This window comes from Chiloscyllium punctatum, chromosome 32 (assembly GCF_047496795.1).
Source record: "Chiloscyllium punctatum isolate Juve2018m chromosome 32, sChiPun1.3, whole genome shotgun sequence".
Classification (NCBI taxonomy): Eukaryota; Metazoa; Chordata; class Chondrichthyes; order Orectolobiformes; family Hemiscylliidae; genus Chiloscyllium; species Chiloscyllium punctatum.
Genome location: NC_092770.1, coordinates 51128214 through 51150139, shown reverse-complemented (window position 1 = coordinate 51150139; position 21926 = coordinate 51128214). Strand labels below are relative to the sequence as shown.

The 21926-nt window shown below is 46.4% G+C and overlaps 1 protein-coding gene across 6 annotated transcripts in view; it reads right to left on the bottom strand.

Moving 5' to 3' along the window:
- Window positions 1-21926, bottom strand: part of phf21b (PHD finger protein 21B) — a 202565-nt gene that overhangs the window by 117806 nt on the left and 62833 nt on the right. For all 6 annotated transcript variants that reach the window (XM_072552354.1, XM_072552353.1, XM_072552352.1 and 3 more), the window contains one exon: window positions 7312-7569. In XM_072552354.1, coding sequence (XP_072408455.1) covers window positions 7312-7569 — 258 coding nt within the window. The remainder of the gene's footprint in view (window positions 1-7311; window positions 7570-21926) is intronic.

Below are 21926 nucleotides of genomic sequence, written 5' to 3'. Positions count from 1 at the left end.
TTTTGACTCCACGTTTAAAAATCCTTCCATGGCTTTATTCATCAATTTTCTATTAGCTCCTCCAGCCAAATGTTCCATGTATACAATCTAATAAGCCCATGTCAGCCCTCTTATATTCTTTCGCCATCACTGGAAAAATCTTCAAATTCTCTTAAACTTTCTCCTATACCTGGTGACTCCTTTCTGCAGTTTCAAGACCTCTTCTGAACCATTTTACACTTTGACATATTTAGATTTGGGGAAAAAATATACTGGCCTTAGCTTGATTTAGAAAAATGTTTGGCCCAGTTTCAAATGGAAAAATTTCTTCTTTAGGAATGTTGGCCTTCAAATTCAAAATGCTGCCTATATGCCAGAAACAAGCAATATGAAAAATGCCCAGGGTTCAAATGTGAAATTTAATCTACGCCCATCAAAATAGTATGCATTAAATATGTAGACAGTTGATCTCCATGTATATCACAAAACAAAAATAACAGAACACATCCCCTCATTAAAAATGTTGGAAGTTCTCTCATTAATGATTCATAACTGACGTGTAATTTGCTAATCTTTTATGGCTGTATTTCCCACACTTTTTCATTTCCAGGTGTCCTTATCATTATCCTATTCAAGTTGAGAACTTGAATGCCAACAGATTATTTGCTTCATTCATCAAAAATATATTTTACAAGGGACAACAACAACCATAGATGGTTACAGCACGGAGAATGGTCATTCAACTCATCAAGCCCATGTCAGTCCTCTGCAAACACAGTTTAGCTTATCCTGCTTCTCTGTCCTTTTTCTGGTACCGTACCACTATTCTTCCCACCAGGTGTTTATCAAATTCTCCTCTGAAGACCACAAATGAATCCGCCTCCACACCCCTCCTTGGTATATCGTAACACCTTACTGCATTGTAATTTTTCTCATGTTGCCTTTGGTTCTCTCGCTAAAGGAATAAATGCTGGCCCAGCCAGCAAAATCCACATTCAATGAATGAGAAAAAAAAAGAGGCAATTTTAAACCATGAATACAATTTAATTCTTAAAACTGGGTAATCCTTAAAATAATATTTGGTGGCTACAGTGGTTCAGAATTTAGTACTGCTGCCTTAGTGCTGGGCACCTGAGTTTGATTCTAGCACTGGGTAAATGTCTGTGTGGAGTTTGCACACTCTCCCATTGCATCTGTGGGTTTCTGCCAGTTTCTTCAGTTTCCTTCAATAGTCCAAAGATATTCACATTAGGTGAATTGGCCAAGCTAAATTGCCCTGTAGTGTTTAAGGATGCTAAAATTAGATGGATTAGCCATGGTAAATGTGTGGTTACAAGAATGTGTTCGGGAGTTGGGTGTCGGTAGGTTGCTCTTTGGAGGGTCAGTGTGGATCACTGGACTGAATGGCCTCTTTCCACATTGCAGTGATTCAATGAATGCACTTTTCCAAAATTTATTTCTTATAGAAGCATATATGCATTAATCTAGATCGCCAATTTAAACTAATATTGACAGAAATACAGACGCCTTCATATGGTAAATATCTTGAATTGAATTGAATTTATTGTCATGTTTACTGAGGCACAGTGAAAAGCTTTGTCTTGCGAGCAATACAAGCAGATCACAGAGTTAAGTAGCATAGATAAGTAAATAATAGGTAAACAGTAGTAAAACCAAAAACAAAAACACAGGTACAGGCGAAAATGCACATCCAGTCGAGACCAGATATCATGGAGACAGTCTTGCAAAACAACTTTGTGTGAACAGAACATTGTTACTATCTTGTTTAACTTTTGAAAAAGAATACTCAAAGTAAACAGATGTATGCTCCAATTGCTATAACTATACAAGTTGTGCTGTCCTTCAAACTGTTTTTGCCATTTTTGTTGCTTTGCTTCAAACTGTATTAAAAGACAACTTAAAATCAGTTTAAATTAATAGATTTAAATGAGTTTATTTCTTGTTGTGTTTTTTAAAAAAATTCTGCCCTCCCCATAATCAAAAGGTTTTGGTACCAAACACCAGTGTTTCCAACATCAATCCTGCCCTGCAGCATCAGCTGAACCTTCTGTCTGATTTTTTCCTCACTCACTTTAAATTCAGATTTTACTCTGCCAACATTTAACTTCAACTTCTCCAGTTGTTGTTTTCTATCCTGAAAATCTGTTTTCCAGACTCATGCAAGAAATAGTGAGAGAGTGAGAAAGTGGGAGTGAGAAAAGTGAAGGGGAGAGAAAAAAAGAGAGAGAATACCCATGAGGAAATGCAAGTTGAAGAGGGATAAACAGGGAGACAGAAAGTGCATTGAATCGTCAGAAATGTATCTTTAAAATTATTTAATGGTGTGAGGTAAAGAATTCAGTAAATCGCTCATGCAAACAACTTCTGGTCCATTTAACCTGATTTTTAAGGAAGTTGCACTAAAGTTAACATTCCAATCTTGTTGTTAGCCAACAATCCCAGGACTTTATTCTGCAGCTCATGGAATCAACCTAATATGGCCTATGCCCTTCCCTACTACTCTTGCATTCAACCTTTCTTTCCCATTGTTAATTCACTGCGCTGCTCTTTTCTTCATTATTGCTTCTGAACTAGTCATCATCTATGAATCTCAGTACCTTCCCAATTCTCCTGTTCTGTATTATACTCAACTTCTTGCAGCACAGATTACTCCACAATTTTCACTGCTTTCTTTTTTTTATTAGCTGGAAAATTGCACTTTATAAGTGCTTTCCAAAATACTTTTGGTTGAACTATCCTATTATGTTTCAATTATAGCTATGATATTAGAGAGCAACTTCCCTGCTCATTCTTCTGATTTGAATAACAATTCACCCCATTATGTATCCAAGAAGTTACTTTAACAACTTTACAATCAGCCATCGTCCATCTATAAAACCTTGCTGGCTTCTTTAATGGCAAATCCCTGTAGCAATTTTAAAATAAATGCAGCAACTAAAATTTTGGACAAAGTTGACATAAAAAAAGGACAATATTTTTAAAGCAAACAACTTCAATTTCTCAACTAGTTCTACATTTCTTCTTGATAAAAAACTGCAATGCATCAAGGTATTAAAACAAAAATGCCTTACATCTCTTTCACAATTTCAGGATGCCCCAAAACACTATATAAAGAAAGAAGCACTTTCTTTTGAAGTGTAGTCTTTATAGAAAAACAGTACCAACTTGAAGACAGTAATGTCTGACAAACACATTGGCATAATAATCAATAGTCAGTCTCTGATGTTAGTTGAGAGATACATATTGGTAGGGTAAAGGGTGACTTCGCATGACCAGCTAAGGAGCTTGGCTTGAAATATATCTGAAAGACTACATTTTTAGCAGTACAGGATTCCTTCAATACGACATTAGAGTTTCAGCCTAGGTTATGCGTTCAGGTCAGTACTCCAAAATTTATATTTTTCTTCGAATCAACAAACCTTTAACACGTAACATTTTAGTAGAGCTTCTAGAATTAGCATTTTTTAAATATTGCATAATTACTTGAAGGCTGAATTTTCTAAGTAGAAAGAAGGTAGTGAGATAACATAGGACACAAACATTTTTTTAATATACATTCTTGGGACTATGGTAACCCTGGTAAGGACAGTATTTACTACTGATCCTTTAAGATCATGATGATGGGTCACTTTTTGAACAACTTTATATGGTTAATTCATTTCCACAAATCTAATTGGTAGGTGGTTTCAAGATTTTGACTGAGTGGCTCGAAGGGGATCGGTGTATGACCAAATCAGGATGATGAACAACCTTACGGTCAAGGTTCTCCTATAAACCTGATGCATTTGTCCTTTAAAGTTGGAGAGATTGCAAGTTTGGGAAGTGCTCGCAAATTATCCTATAGCGATTTACCATAATGTACCATGTTTGGAATATCAGTGTTTAACAGATGAAAGAAATAATTAAGTTCATGGATGAGAGGTTGGGTGATCAAACAAACTGCTCTGTCCTTGGTGTCAAGCTCCTAGGACTGTTGGTACAACTTTGCTTATTCACCTAGGTGAAGGGCACTCCATTACATTCATACCTTGTGTGTTTTAGATAGTAGAGAGAGTTGAGAGAGTCAGGTGAGTTGGGAGGTGAGTCACTTAGTACTTGGCCTGCTCCAGTAGTCACAGTATTTACGTGGCTCGCCTACTGAGTTCCTTAACATTGGTGACATCCTGGATTCTGACTATGCACAATTCAAAGATTAAAAAAGGTTAAGCTCCCACTCATTAGAGGTGGTCTTTGCCTGGAACTTAGTGTGCATATTAGTTGTCATTTATCAGTCAAGCTTGGACATGATCCAGATATTGCTGCATGTAACCATGGATTCCTTCATTATCTAGAGAATTGCAAACAATCTAAAATCGATGCAATTGCCGGTAAATAGATTATACATCTGAACTAATGGAGAAAAGTAATTGAAAATGAAGAACTGAAGATGGACTTAGGATGTAGTCCTGAAGCATCCTGCAGCAATGATTGAATTTGCCTCTCATTTATGTTTAGGTTAAAGCTGTAATGAGTTCTAGAGCCAAGGGGCTCTGCAGGATCCAAAATGAGCAACAGTGAGCAGGGTATTGGAGAATATGTGCTCCTAGATGGAATACATCATCAGCAATTCTGTCACTTTGCTGACACAAAGAATAAACAGAAATTGGCTGTATTGGACTGGACCTAATTTTTGTGAAGAGGATATACCTGAGCAATCTGCTATATTTGTTGACAAACTTCAGTACTACAAGCTGTGCTGAAATAGTTTGGGTTTTCATTCTTTCCAGTCCAGGTTCCCTATCCTTGCTCATTCTACTGCTTCTTCTATTAGAAAGTGATCAATGACGTCTTTCTATTTGTGAGGGGTGTTCTATAAGTATGGTTGCTGTGATATTTCTCAGGTAATTTGTTGTAATATTTTAAATTTATGTTAAAAAAATTAGCATTGGGCACTTCTTCCCAAATCATTCTTTACACTCTCGTTTCAGATGATTTTCAAGTCTTTAGAATGATGTGAAAAGCTTTGTTCTGCTGGATGCTAAGTAATTAGGTTGTCTGCAGCTTCTGCCACAATTTTTTCCTAATATTCAAAGGTGCACCACTACAACATCACTTTTATCAGTTTATACCCTCTTTCATAGAATTCTAGTATAATGCATTTATGGATGTCATTTCCTAAAAGCAAATGCAACAGAACAAAAGCTTCTTTTATGCTCCACCACTATTGCACAATTAGGACAACATGAAAAGGAATGGTACAACATACATGACAACTTTCATTTTGCTTCTCATCACTTTCATGATAGTGAACTTTAGATGTGAATAAATAACTTCATTAAAATGCATTTATAATACTTTTGAAAGAAACGTTAAATTATTCAATTATCCATCCAGTTGAAATTTGAAAGGCTGAAGAACTGATTTGCCAACAGATAATTAACAAAGGCTTAATGCCATGCCTATCATATTTACAAGAATTTTTTAACAAGGTAAAAGGTAGAATAAACAAAGCATAAATGAATAGAATATATTTAGATTTTCAGAAGATGTTTGATAACGTACTACAGATTAGGCTATTCAATAGGATACAAGCCCATGGTGTTGGGAGGTTATATCTTAGGATGGATTGAGGATTGATTAACTAATAGCAGAGAATTAGCATAACGGGAACATTTTCAAGATAGCAAACTAATTAGAATGCAACAGGGATCAACGCTGGGGCCACAATATTTGATAATTTGCATTTAACATTCAACAATGTATATGTTCTACAAACATGTTTACGGATGATGCAAAAATAGATGGGAAGGCAAGTGGTAGCAAGGGTCAAACAGTCTACAGAGGGATAAAGACAGGTTAAACCAGTGGGCAAAAATCTGGCAGGTGGAATATAATGTGGGAAAATGTGAGATCGTGCACTTTAGCAAGAAGAATAGAATTGCCAAACATTATTTAAATAAAGATTACCGTCAACAGTTTTGGGCCATTATTTAAGTAAAAATATCTGGCATTGGAAGCAGTCCAGAGGAGGTATGGAGGGACTGTCTTATAAAAGAAGTTGAGTAAATTCAGTCTGTGTTTATTGGAATTCAGAAGAATAAGAAATGACCTTATTAAAACAAAGAAGATTTGTAGGGAACTTGATAGGGTAGATGCTGAGCAGTTGCTTCCCTCTATTGGTGAGCCCAGGACCAGAAGGCATAATCTCCAAATAAGGGGTCACACATCTGAGACAAAGGTGAGGAGGAATTGCTTCACTTGGAGTCTGGAATTCTTTACAGCAAAGGGCTAGAGAGGCTGGATCATTAAGTATATTCAAGGTCAAGACAGACAAGATTTTCAATCAGTAAGGGAAACTAGGGTTTAGGGAAAAGCTGGAAAGTGGAATTGAGGAATCTCAGATCAACAGTGATCTCACTAAATGAAAACAGACTTGAAGGGCTGAATGGACTCCTACACCTAATCCTAAATCTTATGGTCTTTTCTATCATAAGATACTTTTTAAAATGATGCCTTCTTAGTAAAGAACAGATTTTTTACATCAATGCTGCAACCTATTTGCCCAATTCGAGAACTAATTGCTTGCTTTATAGTATGTTTACTAATGTTTGTTGGAAATTGGGGTTCTTTTAAAACTGGATTGTTCTGGCTTGTGTAGCATGAGATCTCATTGAACTATCACAGTAGTTACTTGCTTTCTCCAAACACAAACAACTTCTAATTAACAAGATAAAAGGAAGGTGACCAAAAGAGCACCAACGCCAGTATACTCCACAAATTAAAGAACTGCACAGCACTATATTTATCCTATTATTAACCCAGTATTTAGGGAAAAACCTGTTACAAAAATAAATTAAAATTAACCTTCAAATGAAATTGGGCATGAGCAGTTGTCCCTTGTCCACTGGATAGAAAAATTCAAATGGGCGATTGACACAGTGTAAATCACCAGCCCTAAGAAGTGCACACCACTGCTCAAGGTCAGAAGGCAGGTCTTCATCAAAGAGCAAACAACTTCAGTATGAGAACCAGAACAAAACCCAGGAAAAAGTTCCCTACGTGTTGGCTAAACTATAGCATAATGTAGTTACAATTTCAATGAGATCGACACACTCCATGGTAACTGTCACATTCTCGGGTGTACGTGAACAATAGTCAACTGTTACATGTTGCATAGTTTAGTTATGGCTAATTAACTGACCTGTCACATCTAGACTTCTGTTTCTTCACAAATTTAATAAAATTTCTGCAAAAACGATCAACTTCCTATATTACCCAACTGCAGTCATGAACCTCCAAAATCTAAAGAGTTTGTTCCCTGATTGGATCTACCTGTGAATTTGATGTTTCCGGTACTCTCCTTCCAGTGGAGTTCAAATTGCTCCCAGCTAGCTTGTTTGTTGTTTGGAGGTTAACTGGGGCCATCTGTGGAGGATCCGTGCTTGCCATCTTTTGTCCGTTAATATGTGCAGTTACCATGGTGATCGGATTCTTAGATGGCACCACTGAAATTGCTATGCTCTGGCTAGGTGCCTTGATGAGTGGAATAGGTTTGGTACTTCCAACAGGACAACTTCTTACAGCAAGCTTCTGAAAGAGAGAAAAAAAATTTAATTATTGTTCAATGCAAACAATGTACAATAAATGGAAGAAAATGTAAAGAGAAAAAGTTGACTAATATAAATTTAATACTGAAAACATACACACACTGGTTTAATAATGAGATTTTCTGTAAACCAATAACAACACATTGCATATGCTTGACCCAAAATAAGAGAACCTCACAAATATTACAGAGGAGGAAGTGCTGGATGTCTTGAAATGCATAAAAATAGATAAATCCCCAGGACCTGATCAGGTGTACCCTAGAACATTGTGGGAAGCTAGGGAAGTGATTGCTGGGCCTCTTAGTGAAATATTTATGTCATCAATAGTTACAGGAGAGGTGTCAGAAGATTGAAGGTTGGCTAACGTGGTGCCACTGTTTAAGAAAGGTGGTAAGGACAAGCCAAGGAACTATAGACCAGTGACCCTGACGTCGGTGGTGGGCAAATTGTTGGAGGAAATCCGGAGGGACAGGATGTACATGTATTTGGAAAGGCAACAACTGATTAGGGATAGTCAATATGGCTTTGTGCATGGGAAATCACGTCTCACAAACTTGATTGAGTTATTTGAAGAAGTAACAAAGAGGATTGATGAGGGCAGAGCAGTAGATGTGATCTATATGGACTTCGGTAAGGCGTTCGACAAGGTTTCCCATGGGAGACTGATTAGCAAGGTTAGATCTCATGGAATACAGGGAGAACTAGCCATTTGGCTACAGAACTGGCTCAAAGGTAGAAGACAGAGGGTGGTGGTGGAGGGTTGTTTTTCAGACTGGAGGTCTGTGACCAGTGGAGTGCCACAAGGATCGGTGCTGGGTCCACTACTTTTCGTCATTTACATAAATGATTTGTATGTGAGCATAAGAGGTATAGTTAGTAAGTTGGCAGATGACACCAAAATTGGAGGTGTAGTGGACCGTGAAGAAGGTTACCTCAGATTACAACAGGATCTTGACCAGATGGGCCAGTGGGCTGAGAAGTGGCAGATGGAATTGAGTTCAAATAAATGCGAGGTGCTGCATTTTGGGAAAGCAAATCTTAGCAGGATTTATACACTTAATGGTAAGGTCCTAGGGAGTGTTGCTGAACAAAGAGACTTTTGTTCCTAGCTCCTTGAAAGTGGAGTCGCAGGTCGATAAGGTAGTGAAGAACTCATTTGGTATGCTTTCCTTTATTGGTCAGAGTATTGAGTACAGGAGTTGGGAGGTCATGTTGCGGCTGTACAGGAAATTTCTTAAAGGCCACTGTTGGAACATTGTTTGCAATTCTGGTCTCCTCCCTATCGGAAAGATGTTGTGAAAGGGTTCAGAAAAGATTTACAAGCATGCTGGAGGATTTGTGCTACAGGGAGATGTTAAACCAGCTGGGGCTGTTTTCCCTGGAGCACTGGAGGCTGAGGGGTAACCTTATAGAAGTTTGTAAAATCATGAGAGGCATGGATAGGATAAATAGACAAAGTCTTTTCCCTGGGTTGGGGGGAGTCCAGAACTAGAGGGCATAGGTTTAGGGTGAGAGGGGAAAGATATAAAAGAGACCTAAGGGGCAACTTTTTCACACAGAGGGTGGTACGTGTATGGAATGAGTTGCCAGAGGAAGTGGCGGAGGCTGGTACAATTGCAACATTTAAAAGGAATTTGGATGGATATATGAATAGGAAGGATATGGGGCAAGTGCTGGCAGTGGGACTAGATTGAGTTGGGCTATCTGGTCAGCATGGATAGGTTGGACTGAAAGGTCTGCTTCTATGCTGTACATCTCTTTGATTCTATAAATATTACTCAAATAAACAATAAGACGACCATAATTAGACCATGCAGCCGATCTGGCCTGCTCTGCTATTTGATCATGGCTAATCTGTTTCTCAACCCCATTCTTCTGCCTTCTCCCTGTAACCTTTGATCCTCTTAGTAATTATGAGAGAACCTCTCTATCTGTCTTAAACATACTCAATGACTTGGCCTCTGCAGCCTCTCTTTGTTCTTCTAAACTCCAGAGTATAGACAAAAATTCCTCAACAATTCCTCACATGAAAAGCCCTTATTACTGGTATCATTCTTATAAACCTCCTCTGGACCCATTCTAAGCATATGCTTCCTTAAATATGAGGCACAAAACCACTCACAATATTCCAAATGTAATCTAACCACAGTCTTATACAGCCCCAGCAGTATATTCCTGCTCTTGTATTCTAGGCCTCTTGAAATGAATGCTAATATTGCATTTGCCTTTTTAAGTGCCAAATGAACCTGCACATTAACCTTAAAAGAATCCTAAATTAGGATTCCCAAGTCCCTTTGTGATTCAGATTTCCAAAACTTTTCCCCATTTAGGAAATTGTCTGTGTCTGTATTATTCCCACCAAAGTCCATAATTCACACTCTCCTACATTGTATTCTGTTTGTCACTTCTTTGCCCACTCTCCCAGCCTATTAATGTCCTTCTGCAGCCTCCCTGCTCCCTCAATACTACCTCCCCTCCACCTATCTTTATGTCATCTGCAAAGCTCACAAAAATGCCGTCAGTTCCTTCATCCAGATCATTAATGTGGAATGTGAATAGTCGTGGTTCCAACATGGACCCTTGCAGAACTCCACCAGTCATTGGCTTCCATCTGAAAAAGATCCCCGATCCCTACTCACTGCCTTCTGCCAGTCAGCCAATCCTCCATCCATCCCAATATTTTGCCCCTATCACCATGGGTTTTTACCTTGTGGCCTCCTGTGTGGTACCTTGTCAAAGGCCTTTTGGAAGTCCAAATAGATCCCATCCTTTAGCTGTTGTTTGTCTATCTTACTGTTATCTCTTCAAAAGAATTCAACAGATTTATCAGGCACGACATCCCTTTGACAAAGCCACACTGAGTCAGCCCTGTTTTACCATGCACTTCCAAGTACTCTCCACTTTCACCTTTAATAACACACTCTAAAATCTTACCCATGACTGAGGCCAGACTAACCAGCTTATAGTTTCCAGTCTTTTGTCTTCCTTCCTTCTTAAATAGCACCATTACAGTAGCCATCTTCCAATCCTCTGGGACCCTCCCTGACTCCAGTGATTCTGGAAAGAGTACCAATGTCTCCACAATCTCTTCAGCCATTTCCTTCAGAACTCTGGGATGTAGTCCATCTGGTTCAAATGATTTATCCACCTTCAGACCTTGCAGTTTCCCTAGCACTTTCTCCTTAGCGATGGCCACTAATCTCACTTCTGTCCCCTGACTCTGGAAGTTCTGGGATGCTGCTGCTCTTCCAATGTGAAGACTAATGCAAAGTTCCTATTCAGTTCCCCAATTCTAGTTCTTCAGCCTCATTTTACAATGGTCTAATGTCCATTTTTGCCTCTCTACTTCTTGAAATCTCTAAACAAAACTCTTGCAATCTTCTTTTACATTACTAGCTAGCTAATTCATATATTTCATCATCTCGCCTTTATTGCTTTTCAGGTACTCTTCTGGTTTTTGAAGGCTTCCCAATCACTCACTAATTTATGCCACGTTGCATGCTTTTTCCTGCCATTGTTGCTTCACTGTTTTCCCGGCTTGGTTTCCCTTCCAATTCACTCTGTTTAGTTCTACCCTCATACCTTTGTCATTTTACTGTTAATTAACGTAATTTTGTTACATGTGGTTCCAGCTTCTCCCTATCAAACTACAGGGGTCACTGCCCCCTAAGAGTCCTTCACCTTCAATTTACCTTAGGCCATGCCTCACTCTGAGTATGATCCCTCCTTTCTGACCATGCAAAGCTACTGATCTTAAAAACATGTTTCTAAATTTTCAATCTTTCTTAACATACTTGTTTGGGATGCAAAACAAAAGTAGCATTACAGTGGAGTTCCATTGAGATTTAGGGGCTTATGTACATGGATCAACAAAACATATAGCAATGAATAAAGTAAAAAAACTATCTTGAAAATGCTCTTTAAATTTATAGTACTAAGTTACGCCGCAGCAAAACAAATCCTTGATTAGAGAACTGCCCAGAGTTTTGGCAACCATACCACAGAAAGGATATGTTTGGTCATGGAAAACATTGCAATGCAGATTTTCCAGAACATCTATAGCTCTCCAAGGGTGAGTTTGTGAGGAAAGATTGCATAAACTAGGTTTATAATCCATGAAATGTAAATTTTAAGAGGTGACTTAATCAAAGCCAAGCCATTTCAAAAGTGAAATTAAACAACATTTACTTCTTTAACACTAAATGTGGAACTCTTCCATAAAAAGCCGTAGATACTAATTAATTTCATAATTTTAAATGAAGGACTGGCAGATTTGCTAGACAAGTGTAGAAAGGATATGAAATCAAGGTAGATGGACTTCAGATATGGATTAGGTACCACCTCATTGTTAATCATGCTTGTTCTTCCAGTCAATGAGCATTAAAGGTTGGTGTTAGTAACAGAAATTAGGTCCACTGACATAAGGCCCACGCAACCAAGACATGACAGACTCGGTTGGAGTGGGAGATCAAAATGGAGAAGAGTTTTAATAATCTGAAGTTGATAAACTCAATGGTGGGTTCCATAGGTAGGACGTGTGCATGTGCGCAAGGGAGGGAGGGCGAGCGTGTGCGAGGGGGAGTCCAGGAGAGGAGTCTGGGAGTGGGAGCGCGTGTGAGGGGGAGAGGGAGTTGGGGAAGTCTGGGAGACGAGTCTGGCAGTAGGAGAGCGTGCAAGAGGGAGAGGAAGAGGAAGTGCGGAAGTGGGAGTGGGAGACCAGGAGCAGAAGTACGCAAGAGGGAGGGAGGGAGAGTCCGGGAGCAGAATGCATGCGAGGGAGAGGGAGTCAGGGGGTGGGAAGGGACAGGTGCGCAAGAGGGACAGGGTGTCCAGGAGCGGCAGCGCACGTAGGTGCAAGAGAGAGGGAGAGCCTGGGTGTGGGAGAGTGCGAGAGGGACAGGGAGTCTGACAGCAGAAGCATGTATACGAGAGAGGGAGACAGGGTCTGGGAGCATGAGCGGGAGAGGGAGAGGAAGAGAGAGAGGGAGAGGGAGGGGGAGGGGGAGGGAGCCCACAAGTGGGGTGCGAGAGCTTGTGCATGAGAGACAGCGAGCGTGCTCGAGAGAGAGAGAGCGCGAGTGCATGAGAGAGAGCGCAAGAACGACTGCGCACGAGACAGTGCGAGCACAAGACAGAGAGACAGAGCACAAGAGAGCGAGCGAGCACGGGAGAGCACGTGTGAGAGAGCACGCGTGAAACAGCACAAGAGAGCACACGGGCAACAGATACAGAGCGAGAGCCCATGCGAGAAGGAGAATGAGACCACAAAAGACAGAGAAAGAGAAAGCATGAGACAGAGCAAGAGCACGAGAGAGAAAGACAGCACAAGGGAGTGACAGAAGAAAGAGAGCACGAGAGAACGCGAGAGAGCGCAAGAGAGCACGGGAGAGACAGCGAGCACAAGAGAGACAGCGAGCACAAGAGAGAGCTCGGGCAATAGAAAGAGAGCAGGAGAGAACGCAAGCAAGAGAGAGCGAGACAGCATAAGAGAGTGAGCACGAGAGTGAGAGAGCGAGCGAGCACACAAGAGAGACACAGAGAGAGCATGAGAGAGAGAGAGACAGCACAAGGGAGTGACAGCACAAGAGAGAGAGCGAGAGAGACTAGGCGACAGAGGGAGCGCATGCGACAGAGAGAGAGAGAGAGAGAGAGAGAGAGGGAGACCGCGCACGAGAGAGAACGCAAGAGAAAGACAGCACGAGAGGGAGAGAGAGAGAGATCGCGAGCACGAGAGAGACAGCACGAGAGAAAGAGCATGAGAAAGAGAGAGAGAGCACACGAGACAGAGAGAGCGTAAGAGCACGAGGGAGAGCATGAGAGAGAGAGCACCAGAGCAAGCGAGCGAGCAAAACAGCGCGAGCAAGACAGAGTGCGTGACAGAGAGAGAGAGAGAGAGAGAGCACGCGCAACAGAGAGGCTGAGAGCACAAGAAAGAGAGAGAGCACGCAACATAGAGGGAGACAGTGCGAGAGAAAGAGCGAGAGAGCGCATCGAGAGCAAGAGACGGAGAGAGACCACATATGACAGAGAACGCAAGAGAAAGAGAGCACGAGAGAGGGTGAGAGCACGAGAGAGAGCATACACGAGAGAGCGAGCACAGACAATAGAGAGAGAGTGAGCTCAAGCAAGAGGGAGCGTGCGCGAGCATGAGAGAGAGGTAGAGCATAAAAGAGAGAACACGAGAGCGAGAGCACACAAGAGAGACACAGAGAGACAGGGCAGTGGAGAGAGAACATGCCACAGAGAGAGAGAGAGAGAGAGCCCGCAACAGGGAGGGAAAGCTCGCAAGAGAGAGCGCACTAAGAGAGAGAGACCACGCACAAGAGAGAATGCAAGAGAAACAGAGGACGAGAGAGTGAGAGCATGAGAGAGAGAGAGAACACGAGAAAGAGACAGCACAAGAGAGAATGCACAAGAAAGAGCACGAGAGCGAGCGTGAGAGCGCGAGCAAGAGAAAAGAGAGCAAACACGCGAGCATGAGAGAAAGCATAAGAGAAAGAGCACCAGAGCGAGAGCGCGAGCCAGAACAAGAGTGCGAGCACACGAGAGAGTGCGCGCGCGCGACAGAGAGAGAGAGAGAGAGAGAGACCACGCGACAGAGAGAGAGAGCACACACATGAGAAAGCACGCACACGAGACAGAGAGAGAGCACGCAACAAAGAGGGAGACAGTGCAAGAGAGAGCACACTGAGAGCAAGAGACGGAGAGAGACCGCAAGAGGGTGACAGCACGAGAGAGAGAGAGCACGAGAAAGAGAGAACAAGAGAAAGAGCATACACGAGAGAGGGAGCCCGAGAGAGCTCGGGCAATAGAGAGAGTGAGCACAAGAGAGTGCGAGAGAGTGCGAGAGAGAGAGAGAGAGAGAGAGAGAGAGAGAGAGAGAGAGAGAGAGAGAGAGAGAGAGAGAGAGAGAGAGAGAGAGAGATAGAGCATAAGAGAGAGAACACGAGAGTGAGAGTGCGAGCAAGCACAAGAGTGCAAGCCCACAAGAGAGACAGAGAGAGAGCACACGCGACCGAGAGAGAGAGCCCACAACACAGAGGGAGAGCGCGCAAGAGAGCAAGAGAGAGCGACCACGCACAAGAGAGAACGCAAGAGAAACAGAGGACGAGAGTGAGAGAGAACAGGAGAGAAAGAGAACAGGAGAAAGAGAAACAGCACGAGAAAGAGAGAGCACGAGAGAATGCGCGAGAGAGAGCGTGAGAGCGCGAGCATGAGAGAGCGCGAGCACGAGCACGAGAGAGAGAGAGAGAGAGAGAGAGAAAGAGAGCAAACACGCGCGCATGAGAGACAGCATAAGAGAAAGAGCACCAGAGCGAGAGTGCGAGCGAGCAAGACAGACCACGCGACAGAGAGAGACCATGTAACAGAGAGAGAGAGAGAAAGCGCACGAAAGCGCAAGCATAAGAGACAGAGCACGAGAGAGAGCTTGGGCAATAGAGAGTGAGCACAAGAGAGCGCAAGCAAGAGGGAGTGAGCACGAGCATGAGAGATAGATAGAGCATGAGAGTGAGAGCGGGAGCGAACACGAGAGAGAGTGCGAGCACACAAGAGAGACAGAGAGAACACGTGCAACAAGAGAGAGAGAGACTGGGCAACAGAGAGAGAACATGCGACAGAGAGTGAGAGTCCGCAACAGAGAGGGAGAGAGCGCAAAAGAGCAAGAGAGAGCGCGCTGAGAGAGAGAGAAAACGCAAGAGAAACAGAGGATGAGAGAGAGAGCACGAGAGAGAGTGAGTGAGAGCATGAGAGAGAGTGAGAGCATAAGGGAGACAACACGAGAGAGAGCACACGGGAGAGCACAAGAGAGAGCGAGCATGAGAGAGAGCGCGAGCATGAGAGAGAGCGCGAGCATGAGAGAGAGCGCGAGCATGAGAGAGAGCGCGAGCATGAGAGAGAGCGCGAGCATGAGAGAGAGCGCGAGCATGAGAGAGAGCGCGAGCATGAGAGAGAGCGCGAGCATGAGAGAGAGCGCGAGCACGAGAGAGAGCGCGAGCACGAGAGAGAGCATAAGAGAAGGAGCACGAGAGTGCGAGCACACAAGAGAGAGCACGTGCGCAAGACAGAGCATGCGACAGAGAGAGAGAGAGAGAGAGAGAGACTACGTGACAGAGACCGCGCGACAGAGAGAAAGAGACAGACTACGCGACAGAGAGAGAGACACCGCGCGACAGAGAGAGAGCGAGAGAGAGAGACCGCACGACAGAGAGAGAGAGAGAGAGACCGCGCGACACAGAGAGAGAGAGAGAGAAAGAAAGACACCGCACGACAGAGAGAAAGAGACAGACTGCGTGACAGAGAGAGAGAGAGAGAGAGAGAGAGAGAGAGAGAGAGAGAGAGAGCACGCAACAAAGGAGAGCACAAGAGAGAGACTGAGAGCACGAGAGAGAGGAAAAAAGCGTGAGAGGGAGAGCGAGATAGAGCACACTAAGAGCGAGAGACAGACCGCAAGAGAAAGACAGTGAGAGAGAGAATGCATGAGAGCGAGCGAGTGCATGATAAAGCGCACGAGACAGAGCATGCACGAGAGAGAGAGACAGCACGAGAGAGAGAGAGCGCTAGAGAGCGAGCGCGAGATCACGAGAGAGAAAAAGCACGAGAGAGAGCGCGCAAGATCACGAGAGAGAACGCGAGATCACGAGAGAGAAAAAGCACAAGAGAGATAGCACACGTGAGCAATAGAGAGACCGCACAACAGAGAGAGCGCGTGACAGAGAAAGAGAGAGACCGTGCAACCAAAAGAGAGAGAGACCTTGCGACAGAGAGGGGGAGAGAGCACGCAACAGAGGGGGAGAGAGCATGAGAGGGAGAGCACAAGAGAGACAGCATGAGAGAGAGAGACTGAGAGCACGACAGAGAGAGGGAGCACGCAAGAGAAAGGGAGAGCGGGAGAGAGCACACTAAGAGCGAGTGAGAGAGAGAGAGAGACTGCGCATGAGAGAGAACGAAGGAAAAGACAGCACGAGAGAGGGAGAGAGCATGAGAGAGAGCACGAGTGCACGAGAGAGCACAAAAAAGCATGCGAGAGGGAGAGCGCACGAAAGCACGTGTGAGACAGCGAGACAGCACACGAGAGAGGAAGCAAGCGAGTAAGCACATGAGAGCCAGAGGGATCGCGCGAGAGCGAGACAAACAGATAGCGTGACAGAGAGAGAGAGCACATGAGGGGGGAGAAAGCAGGCGAGGGGGAAACGGAGAGCACAAGAGAGAGAGAGCGCGCGAGTGTGAGAGAGAGCACAAGAAAGAGAGGCAAAGCATGAAAAAGCACGTGTGAGACAGCGAGAGAGCACATGGGAGAGAGAGAGAGGGAGCGAGCGAGCACACGAGAGCGAGAGGGACCGCGCGAGAGCATGACAAAGAGACTGCACCACAGAGAGACAGACTGTGCGAGAGTGAGAGAGCAGGAGAGAGCACGCGAGAGAGGGTGAAACAGAGAGTATGAAAGAGACAGAGAGAGAGAGAGATGGAGAGCACGAGAGAGAAAAAGAGCGTGGGAGAGAGAGACCACACGCGAGAGTGAGAGCGCGAGCGCAGACGAGATAAAAAGTAAGAGAGAGAGCACACGAAAGAGAGACTGCACGTGCGAGAGAGTAGGCGTGAGAGGGGGGAGCAGGACCGCGTGCGAAAGCGAGACGGACCGCGTGCGAGAGCATGAGAGCGCGCGAGAGAGAGAGAGAGAGAGAGAAACCACACGAGAGAAAGAGAGAGCATGAGAGAGAGGGGTAGAGAGAACGTGTGAGCACAAAAGAGAGAGCGCAAGAGATAGAGGAAGAGCACGCAACAGAGAGCATGAGGGAGCAAGAGCACAGGGGAGAGAAAGCGTAAGAGAGGGAGGGAGGCAGGGAGCATGAGAGAGAGAACCAGAGAGAAAGCACGAGAGAGAGAGAGAGAGAGACAGAAAGCACGAGAGAGACAGAGAGCACGTGTGAGGGAGAGAGAGCGCGCAAATGCAAGAGAGAAAGAGAGCACGAGAGATACTACGAATGTGAGCACGAGAGAGAGGGGGGGAGAGGACACGAGAGAGAGAGCACCAGAGAGCACGTGAAAGTGCAAGAGCAAATGCAAGAGAGAAAGAAAGAGGGCACAAAGAAAGAGTGCGAACCGGAGCACGAGAGAGATGGAGAGTACGAGACAGAGAGCGAGCACGAGACAGCACGTGTGAGAGAGTGAGAGAGCATGTACGACTGAGAGAGCACGCAAGAGCGAATACGAGAAAAAAAGAGCACGAGAGAGAGAGTGCGAACGTGAGCACGAGTGAGAGAGAGAGCGCGAACGCAAGCATGAGAGAGAGGAAGAGCATGAGAGAGCACAAGAGAGAAAGAGCATGGGAGAGAACACGAGAGAGCGAGCACAAGACAGCATATATGAGAGAGTGAGAGAGCATGCACAAGACAGACAGCGCGTGAGAGTGAACTCAAGAGAGGGAGAAAGACAGCACGAGAGAGCGCGCGCAGAGAGAGACACCACGGGACAGAGGGAGAGCGTGCGAGAGAGAGAGAGAGCGCAAACTCTAACACAAAAGAGAGCGAGGGAGAGCACGAGAAAGAGAGAGTGCGCACAGGAGAGGGAGAAAATAAGAGACCATGAGAGAGAGCGCACGACAGCAAGAGACAGAGAAAGGGAGCAAGTGGGCACGAAAGAGAGAACACATGCACAAGAGAGAAAATAAGATATTGAGTGAGAGAGAGAGCTCGAGTGTGTACGAGTGCAAGAGCAGGCGCACGGGGAGAGAGCGAGAGCGAGAGGGCGGGCGCACGGGGAGAGGGAGAGAGAGCACGCACACGGGAGAGGGAGAGAGAGCGCACGCACGGGAGAGGGAGAGAGAGCGCGCGCACGGGAGAGGGAGAGAGAGCGCACGCGCACGGGAGAGGGAGAGAGAGAGCGCGCACGGGAGAGGGAGAGAGAGAGCGCGCACGGGACAGAGAGTGCACAGAGACAGAGAGTGCGAGCGCCAGCGAGAGAGCACGAGAGAGAGCGATACAGAGCGCGTACGCGAGGCATGAGAGACCACACGAAAGACAGAGAGAGAGCGCGAGAGCAAGTGCACACGAGAGACGGAGCGCAAGCACGAGAGAGCCAGCGAGAAAGAAAGAACGAGAGAGCACACGCGAGAGTGAAGGGGAGGGAGAGAGCACGAGAGAGAAAAAGAGAGTGGGAGGGCACAAGAGTGAGAGGGCGCATGTGCACGGAAGATCGCATGAGGAGAAAGAGAGAGAACGAGAAAGAAAGCAAGTGTGCCCGAGAGCGAGGGGGAAGAGAGAGAGAGAGAGAGCGAGAGAACAAGCAAGCACGAGAGGGAGAGAGAGGCAGAGAGGGGGAGCGCAAGAGGGAGAGAAAGCACGCATGAGAGAGAAAACAAGAGACCATGAGAGAGAGAGAGAGAGAGAGAGAGAGAGAGAGAGACAGGGAGTGTACACTCGGGAGGGAAAGCACAAGCGAGAGAGGAAGAGCGTGCACGAGAGAGACGGAGAGAGCGCACAAGTGTGCATGAGAGACAGAGAGAACTCATGAGAGAGAACGTGCGCGAGAGACAACACGAGTGAGACAGAACGCATGCAAAAGAGGGACAATGTGCGAAAGGGAGGGAGAGAGAGGGCGCATGCGCGCACACGAGAGACAGAGGGCGCGACACAGAGGGCGCGCGCACGCGAGACAGAGAGCACACGCATGAGAGAGAGCGCGCACAAGAGAGAGAGCGATAGAGCACATGCACGAGAGAGAGAGCGGGCGCGCACGAGCGAGAGAGAGAGCGGGCGCGCACGAGCGAGAGAGAGAGCGGGCGCGCACGAGCGAGAGAGAGAGCGGGCGCGCACGAGCGAGAGAGAGAGCGGGCGCGCACGAGCGAGAGAGAGAGCGGGCGCGCACGAGCGAGAGAGAGAGCGGGCGCGCACGAGCGAGAGAGAGAGCGGGCGCGCACGAGCGAGAGAGAGAGCGGGCGCGCACGAGCGAGAGAGAGAGCGGGCGCGCACGAGCGAGAGAGAGAGCGGGCGCGCACGAGCGAGAGAGAGAGCGGGCGCGCACGAGCGAGAGAGAGAGCGGGCGCGCACGAGCGAGAGAGAGAGCGGGCGCGCACGAGCGAGAGAGAGAGCGGGCGCGCACGAGCGAGAGAGAGAGCGGGCGCGCACGAGCGAGAGAGAGAGCGGGCGCGCACGAGCGAGAGAGAGAGCGGGCGCGCACGAGCGAGAGAGAGAGCGGGCGCGCACGAGCGAGAGAGAGAGCGGGCGCGCACGAGCGAGAGAGAGAGCGGGCGCGCACGAGCGAGAGAGAGAGCGGGCACGCACGAGCGAGAGAGAGAGCGCGCGCACGAGGGAGAGAGAGAGCGCGCGCACGAGAGAGAGAGCGCGCACGAGAGAGAGAGAGCGCGTGCACGAGAGAGAGAGAGAGAGCGTGCGTGCACGAGAGAGAGAGAGAGAGCGTGCGTGCACGAGGGACAGAGAACACGAGAAAGAGCACAAGAGAGAGAGGGAAGGAGGGAGGGAGAGAGCATGAGAGAGAGAAAGAGAGAGGGCGCGAGAGTGGGAGGGTGCACGAGAGAGAGAGAGAGAACGAGAGACCACAAAAGAGTAAGCAAGTGTGCACGAGAGCGAGAGAAAATGAGAGCCTAAGAGAGAGAGCACAAGAGAGAGAACGCGCAAGAGAGAACATGAGAGAGAGAACGATGTGCGTGAGAGCGCACGAAAGAGAGAGAATACACAAGAGCCAGAGAAAGAGAGAGACAGCACGAGAGAGAAAAAGAGAGCCAGAGCGTGCGAGAGAGAAAGAGAGAACAAGATACCATGAGAGAGACCACACAAGTGTGCATGACAGCGAGAGCGAGAGAGAGTATAAGAGCACGCGAGAGGGAGAGCGTGAGAGACAGAGAGAGAGAGAGCAGGCGAGAGAACAATTGACCATGAGAAAGAGAGCGAGTGTGCACGAGAGAGAGCAAGTGTGCATGAGAGAGAAAGAGTGCACGAGAGAGAGAGAGCGCGTGCACGAGAGCCAGAAAGAGTGCATGACAGGACACGCGCAAGAAACAATACTCGTGAGACACATGTGCAAAAGAGGGACAACGTGAGAAAGGGAGGGAGCGCAAGGAATTGAGAGAGGGAGGGAAGCGGGAGAGACAGAGAGAGCATGCAAGAGACAGAGAGAGGCAGAGCAGCAGACAAAGCACAAGAGACAGCGCAAATGTGCAAGAGAGCGAGAGAGATAGCACAACAGCGAGAGACATAGAGCACATGAGAGACAGCACACAAGAATGAGACGGAGTGCGCATGCGAGCGAAGGGCAAGAGAGCACGTGCATGCGAGCGAGAGAGAGAATGAGAGAGAGATGAACGGAGAGAGCATGAGAGAGAAAGAGAGAGGGCGAGAGAGTGGGAGGGCGCACGAGAGAGAGGGAGAGAACAAGAGACCACAAGAGAGTGAGCAAGTGTGCACGAGAGCGAAAGACAGAGAGCACACGAGAGAGAACGCGAGAGAGAGAGAGAGAGAGACAGAGAGAGAGAGAGAGAGAGAGAGAGAGAGAGAGAGAGAAAAAATGAGAGCCTAAGAGAGAGCACAAGAGATAAAACGCGCAAGAGAGAACTAGAGGTCATGAGAGAGAGAGAGAGAGAGAGAGAGAGCGCGCGATGTGCACGAGAGCAAGAGCGCACGAAAGAGAGAGAGAGAACATAAGAGCCAGAGAGACAGCACGAGAGAGAAAAAGAAAGAGAGCGCCAGAGAGAGCACGAGAGACAGAGCGCACACGAGAGAAAGAGAGAACAAGAGAAAGAGACTGTGCAAGTGTGCATGACAGTGAGAGAGAGTGAGAGCGCGCATGAGAGAGAGACAGAGAGCGAGAGAGAGTATGAGTGTGCACAAGAGGGGGGGGAGGGGGAGAGAGAGAGCGCGCGCATGAGTGCCAGAGCGAGAGAGAGCGCGCACAAGAGCCGCAGAGAGAGCGCATGCCTGAGAGAGAGGAAGGTGAGAGAGAGAGAGAGCGCGAGTGAGCACACAAGAGCCAGAGAGAGTGGGAGCGAGAGTGAGCGAGTGCGCAAGGGAGAACGAGAGAGCGAGACAGAAAGCACAACAGCGAGAGACATATAGCACATGAGAGAGAGCGCACGAGATCCAGAGACAGTGCGCGCGTGCGAGAGAAGAGCAAGAGAGAGAGAACATAACAGCGCACATGAGAGAAAGAGACAACAAGATACCATAAGACTGTGCAAGTGTGCATGACAGTGAGAGAGTGTGAGAGCGATCATGACAGAGGGAAGGAGGGAGGGAGGGAGAGAGCATGAGAGAGAAAAAGAAAGAGAGCGCGAGAGTGGGAGGGCACAAGAGAGTGAGCAAATGTGCACGAGAGCAAGAGACAGAG